This window comes from Lissotriton helveticus, chromosome 1_1, assembly GCF_964261635.1.
Source record: "Lissotriton helveticus chromosome 1_1, aLisHel1.1, whole genome shotgun sequence".
Taxonomy (NCBI): Eukaryota; Metazoa; Chordata; class Amphibia; order Caudata; family Salamandridae; genus Lissotriton; species Lissotriton helveticus.
In genome coordinates this window covers 1667132888-1667145124 of record NC_136057.1, presented here as the reverse complement: position 1 = coordinate 1667145124, position 12237 = coordinate 1667132888, and the positions used below count along the sequence as shown (strand labels likewise).

General features: G+C 40.5%; 1 protein-coding gene across 1 annotated transcript in view; it reads left to right on the top strand.

Annotated features, from left to right (window-relative positions):
• The window catches only part of LOC144830661 (transmembrane protease serine 12-like), a 548207-nt gene extending 536817 nt beyond the window's left edge, over positions 1 to 11390 (top strand). Inside the window, exon 5 of the mRNA XM_078688929.1 lies at positions 11064 to 11390. Coding sequence (XP_078545055.1) covers positions 11064 to 11390 — 327 coding nt within the window. The remainder of the gene's footprint in view (positions 1 to 11063) is intronic.
• The last annotated feature ends 847 nt before the right edge of the window (positions 11391 to 12237 follow it).

The following is a 12237-nucleotide window of genomic DNA, read 5'->3' as shown; positions in this document are numbered from 1 at the left end:
GAACGTTTTTGTTCGAGCTCTTGTTCGGGTTTATGCATCACTAGTTTGGTTGCAGCATCTCCATCAAAGAAGGTTTTTGTTGGAAGAAGATCATGCAACAGAATGTCCTTTCTTTTGCTACATCCATCTCTATGTGCTTGCGACCGTTGTTTTTTTGTAACCTGTTTTCTAGTGGCTGGTTGGACGAAACTCTTACTATGGCAAATAAAGGATGCATGTTTAGGTTTAGTGATTATGTCAAACAGCTTTTTCTCTTTCAATACAAATCTCTCCTGCTTCAGTTCTACATGTAGTTTCGATTTGTGTTCCAGGACATCTAGTATACATGTCTTTATATCGTGGTCCACATATTGTTTAGTCACAAAGTTAAGTAATTGCACAGGCTCAGTCAATTCAATTGGGGTTTCCTTGCTGCTGCATTAAATGAAGAAGGCTGTTCAACATGTTTATTTAAACGATCCCCTCTCTTTCCTAAAAGTTCATGGTGAGGAACAGTTTCACGATGGTCCATTAATTTTGAATTTGTTGTCTCTATGAAAAGATTGCAAATTGAAAGGACTTCATGGTAAACTAGCTGCCATTGAGCAACATATTCACTTTTTTATGTCTGACCAATAATTCCCTTGTAGCTTTTCTGTGATTGCTGGATCATCCGTTCCAGTTTCATATATGAAGCCATTCCCTCTCTGTCTTTCACCACAAAATATTTTTGAATTCATGTTCTGTAGAGGTATAGTTTTTCAACCTCTAGCTTTGTTTCTTTTTTCAAATACTAGGACCCATATCTCAGGTAGTTTATGCAATGAACTTTGCAAAACACAGTAATCAATGGCTCCAGTCTTCACATGCAGCGCCCAATCCCCTTCCCAATCAGCATGTACCAAGTTTTTTACTAGAGCTATTGTGTGTAAAACATTTCCCCAGTACTTGCAAAGTACTGATTTTTTTCTTCACATTCTTTGACAAACTACACGAACTTGGTTTTCAGGTTTTCTGATTTTGAACTGAGTGCATTGAACATTGCCTGGTTTTGCTTTGCATTATGTCTTTTGAATGACGTGCACCCTGTGCCTTGTTCACTTCTGAGATAAGATATGCAAAACTTTATTTGTCATTATTGTTCCAGAAAGCATGCCAATGCAATGTTTCTATAGCCTTAGATATGATGAACATACCTTGTAACAAACATAATGCGTTTCGCTCAATACTGACTGGATAGTTTTGCTTCCAAAGATTTCAACCTCAATAAGTGCATCATCTTTGCCACATCCACTGAGATAACTTCCTGCACACACCGCAACACAACTTTTGTCATGTGTAAAATACCCATCATGGGATAAAAATCATCAAATTCTACTGGATTGTTAATAAAAATGTTAGCTACAAAACGGAAAACACCTTCATCACAGAAAATTGGCAGGAAAGGCTTGTCGTCAAGCTGTGCACGAGCATTTTGGACATTTTTTTAGAGCTGTGTATACTGTTGCATAGTTTGTGACTGGAGATGGTATTACTGGTAAAAACCCAACCTTCTTCAGTGGGAAGGTATTCTGGGAGATCAGAGCATGAATTCCAGCCCACGGAGGATCTGATTTTTCTTCATTCTTTAGTCTGCACTGAATAAGCAATAGGATAAATTGGCTTAAATTAGCTTTGCAGCATCAGGTAGAAGAAGATCCATGTCCTCAGCCACTTTGAAACTTTCTAAAAAACTGGGACATGTTGATGACTTGTAGTGATTTTGCACACGTTGCAAGGCACTTGGGTTATAAGTTTGCAGCTTTGTTTGTTTATGCCTAAAGATGAACATAGCTTGTTTTCCAGCAGCTACTTCATTGGTACAGTCTTGAAAAAGCACCATGGCAGTATCATGTGTGCTGGATGTTCGAGACAAAGAAGAGCTATCTTCAAAATCAAAATTATCAAGAGCAGCAATTGTAAATCCTTTCCTGGTAAAGTGACTTGGATGTGGTGTGCTATCAGATTCACAAGATTTTACAGCTTGAGCTGCCAACAAGTTCTTCCTTCGTACAATGTCATTATAACTTGTTCGTACAAAAATCCTATTCATTGATTAGCTTTCTACTTTTGAACTTGTAATAGATTGCGTGGGCAGTCATTATGTGCAGTGGAGGTTTCTTTTTGCCATGATGTAATCCATAAAACATGATCTAGAAAAGGCAGTACATTTACACAGCATAAACCTGCCAGTTCATGGGATTGTCCCCACTTATTTGCTTATAGCTACAAAGCCATCATTAATGTTGTCGGCTTCTGTACCAAACTCAAAAACTTTTAGTTTGTAACACTTCTGCTTTGCTGATATTACACAATTATGTAACAATTGTTAAGACAACATCAGGCATTCTTGTTGACTTCCATGATTTACAGAGCTCTGGGACATCACAAAATTTGTAATTAAGTCTAAAATCTAAATCTTTCAGGGTGTTTCTTAAAATGGTTCCTGCTGATTTTACTGCATCCTGTGATCTTATTTTAGCAGCAAGATCTTCAGCAGTCAAATCAGCGGAGAACACCATAAGTGGCTCATTCATTTTGTTAGACTGACAAAAACAAATTCTGTCGTACTTTTTCACTAGAGAAATCTTAATTTCATCGTTATCGATCAATACAGTTTCATCCATGTTGACCATTATTTCTCTGATCTCACTGAGTGTGAACTCTTAACCAGGACGCAAAAGTGGCTTTAAAACTTCAGTTTGCTTTTTCAAAGAGTGCAAACTTAACTGAAGGCTGGCAGTTACATTGCTGCTGGGAGCTCATTGTACATTCATATTTTTTAATGTATGCACGCATGCAGTTTGAGTAGCATGCAAATCCGCTGCAAATAAATTCATCTTACTGTTTAGATCAGTTGCTCGGCTGAAAATGTCATCTTGAAAGAAACTAGCTGCAGATAAAACATGTTTGCCCTTTGAGACTCATATACTCTGTACTTTGTTCTTTCATCAATCCCTTTGAACCTTGTTCTGGCTAAACCACAGACCTCAACTTTCTAATCAGTTGTAGGAGGTGAACGAGGGGAAGCCATCGATCATGTAAGTGGATCGAGGGGTAGCCATCGATCTTGTAAGTGGATGGGCATTGGGTTTGATTGTTGTCGCTATCTCAGAAGACTCTGAATCTTGTTGTGATTCACTGGGTTTTGTTATTTTTTAACCCAAAAAAATTCCAGGCTTTTTTGCATTGTATACGACTTGTAGCCCTAGTTTTTAGAATAATAAAATATTTGATCCTCTTCACTCATAGTTTCAATCTTTTGTGAACTTCGTTTTGCTGTATTTCTGCAGCATCTCATATTTTCTTCTGTCCGGCCGCAGTTGATGTTAACTTTTCTTTTGGATTAGTTTGGCATATGACACTTTGTTCTTTGTTGAAGTAGTCCTCCGCTTTTGCAGTTAGAAACACTCTGTCAGGCGGTAAAGATTCTCTGCTACAACCTGCTTCGCTCGTGTTTCTGAATTTGAATCAAAGGAAAACCTGAAACAAAAACAATATTAAAATAAATTACCAATTTGATGGACAAAACACATCATTAAAGAGCCACCATTTTGAAAAATGGCCGAAGGGTTCCTCTGAGGATTTAATTTCTGTCTCTATAAGACTACTTGATCCCCAAAACCTATATTTTCTCACCAAAATTAAGTATACAGGTCTCATGTTTTCTAAAATACTACATCATCACTGCAACATTTCTGCCATTTAAAAAAAAGTCAGCCAGAAAAATTTGGCCCGGATTTTTAATGTCTACCGAAGCTAAATTACTTATCAAATGATACAAAAACACAAATCAAAAATGAAAATCTCTGGACAACAATTTGTTTACAGAGGTATCTCAAGGGGCCAGGAGCCCATTATAGTTCACCACAGTGAGAATGTTGCACATATTCTATCATCCTCCCCGAAGCAAACCCAGAGCAAGCTCAACTGGCCTACCCCCTCCAAGTTAGTTTATCAAACCATGAGGCTCCGACAATACCCGTTCTAATAGATACTTATTGCTAGAAATTTGTCAAGAGGAAGATCAGGTAATACAAATGTGAGATGCTCCTCTTGAGAAAGTTAGTAGTAGGGAAATTGAGACCCAGACTGAGAGCACAGACATCTACGCACTCATGGCAGCCCTACACCAAAGATTAGATATTATACAAGATGAGATAAAAACCCTCAAGGGAACAGCTGGATACCACTCACTTCAAACAACTTTTACCATAGGCGAAACACAAGGGAATAGTAAACGTACAAGACGAAAGCTACAACTAATCAGATTTTAGGAACAGTGGATAGGTGCTCCCCTAGATCTCTCTCCACCCCTGCCCCAATGGAGGCTGTCTGTAATAAGAACCTTTCAGCATGTAACAATTTCCGCCAAACCTTACCAGCTAATAACCACAACCATCCCACTAACTTGGAGACTCGGTCCAGAATGCCCCCGGTTTCACGGCATGGGGCATCCAATAATAATCCCTCTGGTATTTATATACAGAATGGGCCAATTCGTAGGGGACAGGAAGGGCTGCGTCAGAATTCCAGACCAGACTTGGGGATTATAGGTACTCAATATCCAAGGGAATCCTATCTACTACCGTAACACACAACTAGTCCTAGGGATAATGGGCACAGTATTTTCCTTACAAATGTCCCAAGCTTAAACAACAAAACCAGAGAGGACGAAGAGTCCCTAATAAATAAAGTTACACATTGGATCAGAAATAAACACCAATGCCATTCTATATTAAGATCTGACATCGTAAAAGCCTAACGTTTCCGGCAAGTAACAGGGAACCTGGATGACATAAAATTAATTTTCCATTCCAAAACTATCGTAGACAATCTGATAACCATGAATCTAAGAACACATTCACTCATAGAATCAAAAATCAGCTTTAGATTAACAAAAACATCAGCAGCAGAGAGAAATAGTCTATCGTTAGCAGTGAGGGGACTCACAATTTAGAATAAGTTGATTGACTATATGCACGGACTAGAGGGATTCCATCTAGGGGAAGCACACATAGCTATATAAATTTGAAGTCCCTGTGTCCAGAGCGGGATTCTCATGCTTTACATGATGCCTATCTTCACAGAACCCATCCACAAGATCCGCTAACAAACTTTACAAACATTGTCAACAATAGACATAGTTCCTCAAATAGAATCCCAGATAGGCCTTCCTCCGACACAGCTCCAAATACTTTAAAGATGTTGTCTGCAAACATAGCTGGGCTACACCAAAAGCTTCTGATCCAGAATGGCAGGACTATATTAACAACTTTGACCTGTGCCTCTTTCAGGAGACATGGGAGGTAGAGCCTCTGCACAAACTAGGCTACAGAACCTTCCATATGTGGGGTCATACCATGGAAGAGAGGAGGACTGTCGGGTGGGATGATCATCTGGGTAAAAATTACTTTAAACACCACTATAGAGATAGTGAACTCTGGCTCCAAGGACATATTGGGGATAAAGTAAAAATTTGAGAATGGGCTACTCATACACCTCTTTAATATATACCTAAGACCAAGGGGATGTACAAAGGAAGCCCTGGGCATCCAACCAGCATGAGGAAGTGCTCGATAGCTTTGAGCTATACGGAGCAGTCCTTGTGGGCGGCGACCATGAGGAAGATTTGGCATGGGGAATTCCTCTACTTGTAACAAACAAAAAGGTGGCGTGCTCTACATCTGCAACTCAAATATTGCACTTTCCCATTGAAAGAGGGCTAAGGGCATGCAATGGGCGGTTCCCTCTAGACACTGGGTGCTCGAATACTTTCATTATTTATTATTAGATGAAATGCCACCTCCCATATTGATTATGTGATGGCAAGCATAGCATACTGGAATAGTATCCAGGATTTTAAGGTTGACAAAAGATGGGAGAGCGATCACTTCCCATTATGTCTAGATTTAGCGGGGAGTTGGTTTGCTAAACACCCATTGAACCCAATAAACCAGATAGAAGAGATTCGACACGCATTAGTAAGCAACAATAGGAGATCTGTCAAATGGCCAACAATATTAGATCATGTTGAGCCCCTCACTAACATATATAACAACTTCTGCGAGCTACTTACGGGCTATGAATAGTCAAGCCCGGGGTCCTTACGGTTCACTCAAATTCATCAAAAAATGTCTGAGATTATAAAAATACAGTTAACCAAAACGCAGAGGAGTACCAAAAAATTAAGATTGCTGCCAGAGTCCTCGAACCCATGGTTTGACAAGGAATGTGCCAAAGCCAAACGCAGACTCCTTGTGGCTCTAAAATCTAAAGATGTAAACTAGATCAGAACTGAAAGATCTAATTACAAAAAAGCACAAATAAATGCCCTGAGGGAGTGGGAGGATGCTAGTTGGAGTGATCTCATCGTAGCTGCAAAAACTAGAGACCAATCCAAATTTTGGAAATTACTAGCACAGGGGAATAAAGTGAGTAAGGTGACCACTGATCACTTCTTGTATCCTGGCACATGGCGCAGACATTTTGCTATGCTTTATGCCGCACCAGACACACTTGCCCTAAACTCACGAGCCCTTACTGAGGCGTCCCTGCCTGAAGCACATATTATACACCTTCAATTCCGCATAGAGGATACTGAGAAAGCTATAGCCAGCATAAAGTCAGCAAAGGTGCCTGGTTCCGACATAATTCCCAGGGACCTTTTGAAACACGCGCCAGATATTTAGTCTCCATATATGAACCAATTGTGCAATGTAATAGCCAGGGGAGAGCCTATCCCAGAAACCTGGAAGGGGGCTGAAATTGCCCCTATCCACAAAAAGGGTAGTAGGGACGATCTAGCGAACTACAGGCCTATCAGTCTGATAGGCATTACCCTAAAGGTGTACGCCAAACAGATTTTGGCCAAGTTAAATGCTTGGATGGAAGTGAAAGACATCCTCTCACCTTGCCAGGCTGGCTTCAGACAGAGAATAAGCACAATTGACCAAGTATTCAGACTTTTTAGCATAGCCTGGAAGTACACCAAGATAAAACATGGACATCTATATGTTGTCTTCATAGATTTGAAGGCAAATTTTGATTCCATTCCCAGAGATCTTCTATGGGAATCATTACAGAGTCAGGGAGTTCCAGAGATGATTTTAGATCAGATTGTAAGGCTTCATGACAGGAATTTTGCAAAGGTTCGCTGGGCTCCAGGAGGGGAGCTGACGGAGGAAATCCTGATTAGGAGAGGTGTGCACCAGGGCTGTGTCCTGGCGCCAACCCTATTCCTATTATACGTGAATGACATAGTAGAGCACCTGCACTCAGTTTTGCACAATTCCCCCAAGCTCGGATGCACCCATATTTGTGCCCTTACCTTTGCAGACGATACAATACTGCTGTCGCAAACACCTAGGGGTCTCCCAAACTTACATGATAGCCTAGATAACTATTGCAAGACAAAAGGACTTGAGATAAACACCAACAAAACAAAAGATAACCCTCACAAACATTTTCAGAAGAGATTAGTTCTGGATGGGGTGCTTTTGGATTGTGTCCCCAACTTTGTATATCTATGTGTTACATTAGACTCAAGACTTACATGGCGTAGTGAATCAGCCCCTTTAGTGGCCTGATGCTCTGTGACGACCCTCGATCACCACCATTGTGTACTGACTTTAGTGTGCTATGTTACGTTAGCCTTAATGTAGGATGGTCTTGCATAAGCCTATTTCTCTTCTGTATTATACTTTTGCTGTTTTTCAGTAGAATAATCTTGCCAAAGAATAGAAGGTATGGGATGTTGAGGTGCAGTGTTGTTGGTGATGGTGCACACAGGTGCTCCATAGTGGATACTAAGGGATTAAGTGCATAGTGTTATTTGAGTTAGGTGAATTATGACTTTACCCTATTGGCTTTGACGTGGTCTAATATCACTCTGCTCTCCAAGTAGTAGAGGCCTATGCTTGAACAACTCCATATTCTAAACTGCAGCCATCATCAGAGCCTCTTTGGGTGAGAGGTTATATTTTTAGTTTCCATGTGTTGTTCACCAGTAGTGAACCAGAGAGGACCGGTTCTTATCAGAAGAATGCGCTCTCTCGATGCCGGAGTCATAGCAAAACGCTTGGCCAGCTGCTTGTTGTGCTCTTGGTACGAGGTGGTACAGGAATCCAGTGAGAACTGTAGGCGGAGTTAGCTAGAAACTTCGATGGAGAGCTGCATTCTATATTAGAGAAAGGGGGTCCGAGAGAGGGTGAGATGCTGGTCTGGTGGTTTTGGCGGTCTGATGATACATCACGGTGCAGACGTACAGTCATGACTGTGGAACAGAGAGTCCTGACCTAACCAGCGAGAGAGAGAGAGACGGACCCTTCTTCAAAGATGCCTAAGATTATGGTGAGGTGTTCCATGTATATCTAACTTTATCTAACTATGCTTTTCAGGCTGTATGTATATGTATGTGTTGATGATTGCTACTAATGTTTACTGTGATGTTTAGTTATTTCTTTCTTTTGTCATCCTATTATCATGTAATAAAAACATATAATTTGTCTTTATTCCTTGTGAAGGAAGGTCAAGTCCCTTTTTACCAAGTACTTACAGAGGGATGGGCGATTCCCCTCTAATGGGTAATTGTTGATACGGAAGGGAAATGGGCTCCTAGCAGGGATGTCTAAATTCTAATTATTCTATCCAATACATTGCTAGGAGGATGGGGAGGTGTTGTGATTTGCTGCGTACCCTCTCGGATGGGGAGGTGTTGTGACTTGTTATTTGCGAGCTCCTCGGCAATGGTCTTATATGTCGTCAGTGTTTATTCCTTTCTTGGGTAAGTATTGTGAAATGTGGTGTCCTTCTAGATCCTGAGAAAGGATGTGGTAAGTAATGGCCTGGTGTCTGACGGAAGCACCAAATGTTACAGAGAAGTAGGGCATTACACATGGAAGTCCCAAATAAATTTGTCAAATACAATCCTAATTCAGAACTCTATTCCTATAGTGAAGAAACAGCACTCTACCTTGTCAAAGGCCATTATTCCCGCACTAGAAGTTTATAAATCTAGAGCTCAATCTGCTACACTCTATGGATCTGAGCTATGGGGAGGAGAAAATCTTCAGCCTCTCATCATTGGGGAAAATAAAATCATGAAAATGCTCACACGGTTGCCTAAAAATACCCCGATGATTCCTCTTACACATGATATTGGGATAAAAAGATTAGAACATCTTGCTGTATGGAGGCTTTTGGCCTACTGAATTAGAATTTGGACAACTGAGGAATTAGAGACTTACAGGCAGACCCTGGGGGAGCTACTGCATTTGGAAGTATTTGTCACTCTCCTTGGTTGGCCCACATCCATAAATGGTTCACTGATTCAGGTCTGAGCCGCTACTGACCAACCCCGAGCTTCCTAACCACTGATTCAAAGAGAGAGATCAGGTCTATATATTGGGAATTTATAACGCACAAAGTCACTTTAAATCCTGAGTTGTGGAGACTGACTACCCAATTTCTGTCTTTTAAACTGACCCCCAACTCTGAGCCCTTTTTAGATAAGATTGACCCGCAATTGGCAAAGTCACTCTATATGAAATTTGGTATATGAGATATTACAAGTCAATGCTTTCACAGCTAAATGGGCAAAATCTCAATTGATGGTTAGTGATCCCAAATGCTCACTGGGTACACTAGGTGCTAACGAGGATATTGTGCATGTTCTATTCTTCTGCTCTGCATACGCTACTCCTAGACGTAAGTGGATCAAGCCCCTGTGTAGAAGTTTGAACATCAGGAGCTATTTAGAGCCGCTCAGACTTTTTAAATCTGACAGTTGCCAACTTATTTTTTTTGATGTGAATACATTTTTGTTGGCTGTCAGCCATATAAGATATACGAATGGGCATACATTTTAAAACATTTTAAAAAATGGATTTTTAGAATTCTGTATGCATTTTAACTTTTTTTGTGGTTTTAGGATGAATCATTTAATAACTCTAACGGTAGTGGAGGCCAAGCTGGTCCCGCACGCGCTAATTGAATAAGTTATCTTTGTACTGTATTGGCAAGAACTTCAATGAAATCATGTGTATTAAAGCCAAGACCAAAAGGAGAAAAATTAAACTGTATACATATCATGAATTTTAGTCCCTTGTAATTGAAACATCGTTTTTATGTCTCTATTAGAGGGATGAAAATTGCAATGTGTATAAATATTTGTTTTGTAAGCTTTGATGATTCCTGGAATCGAATATAGATTTTTGATACTGATACTGATACATAAACTAAAATCTATCGTTTCTACTCAGTCTGCAAAGGGCTACAGAAAGTGCATCCACAAAAAGATCATTCATTTCACACCTGTGTGGGGGGAAGCCCAACATACGTTTTTGATAAGCACACTCTTGAATCTTCCCCGTCTGAGGTGAATGTTGCAGAAAGTCCCTATATTTTTGTTCCCTAAATGCTGCCAGGCTCTGCGGTGTTGCCTCACAGAGGACAAGGGCGTCATAGATGGGTGCGGAGAAGACTGGATGGAGAGGAGGATATATGGATGGGTGGAGAAAAAGATGAATGGATGGAAAGAAAAAAATTGGTGGTTGGAAGGCAAGGAGGAAGGTAAGATGGACTTTAGTGGGATAGATGGCTAGAGAGAAGGAATGATGGAGAGACAGATGGATGGACGGCAAGAAAAAAGGATGCATGATGAAAGTGAAGACAGAAAAGAAAAGGCTAGAGAGGAGGAATGATAGGTGGAACTAGCAGAGAAAGGATGAAGAAAGAAAGACACACAGGACTGAAACAAGGACGGAGAAAGGGAAGGAAGGAATTTTAAGACTTTCAGAATTCCCTCCAGGACCAATCTCCCAATCTAGTCTGCCACACCCCTTCGCTCGGACCTATTTGAGGCTTGTATCAAAGTTGGTAGTTTACTGCTCTACTCCCTTGACTGGGGAATTATTAATGCAGAATTCTTATGAAACAAAATACCTGCCAAATATGTTCTATATGCCTAAAATGAACCTGCTGTGTCTGTTTATCAACACTGCTCTGTTTTGCACCTAAATAAACACCTGCGTTTTTCGTTTCAGGGAGATAGTGGCGGGCCATTTGTATGCTATGTTCCACAGTACATGAGGTATTATCAGATGGGCATTACCAGTTTTGGATATGAATGCGGGAAGCCGTCTCATCCTGGAGTTTACACACGCGTGGAAAATTACAGAAACTGGATAAAATACAGTTTAATGCACAAGCAATTAATCTTTGACGAAAACAGTCCGGCAGCGATGGTCACCCAGGATGTTAGGCTTAGCAACACTCCTCCCATGGAGACTTTTAAAACTACAGCCTTCTTTACTTTCTGGTGTTGCTCTGTTAGTTTTTTCTTTAATAAACAAAGTGTTTTTAATATTTGAAAACGTTGTGTGTAAGCTGCATAGTACATATGTGTACATTTTTCTTAGATCATGAATTGTTTTGTAGGAAACACTTTAAAATTACAATTTTTACTAAAAGCAGCCATTACGTTTACACGTTTAAAAGTGTGTCTCAGTATACAGAGCTATCGAGAGGTGACAGCCTATATGTAAAGAATTGAAAAGATAACAAACTTTTCCTCATTTAAAAGTTGGTACCAAAAGTTGGTAGCTGTACTCTATTGCCAAGCTCAAAACATATCATGGTATTCTTCGCAGGCACAGAAACCATATGGAGTGGGAGAGTCAAACGCTAAATACGGTCTCCAACTACTTCTCTACGTGCAGTACTGACCAGGGAAGCAGGCAGGCAAGGACATATACCCAGCCCTTCCTCAACTAATCTTACAGATAACAGCACTGAGTATGCATTAGTTTATCTTGTATAGTGTCAGAATGAAGCCGTTTGCCTCCCGCCACCACCACTTTTCCCAAACAGGTAAACAATAGTAGATGTGTGTGAGGAAGACATCGCTTCTCCTCTCCTTACAGTCTCTTTCAAGCCTTTCATCCAAAACAAACAACAAAGGTACAATAATAAAGCCGTAGGTGGGAAGTCAACGATTTTACATTTTACAGGGTGTGGGGGCAGATACTTGGTGGGCAGTGATCAATTTGTACATTTGTGGGCCAAGCACTTTAAGCTGGGGGGGGGTGCATGAGTAGGCCACATCCTCAACCATTCTTCAATTGCTGCGCCTCAAAAATCATGCAAAGTATTCTAGGTCTGTTAGCACTTCCAAAGATTTGAAAAGAGGGGATTTGGTGGCACGGCCTTCTCAGACAT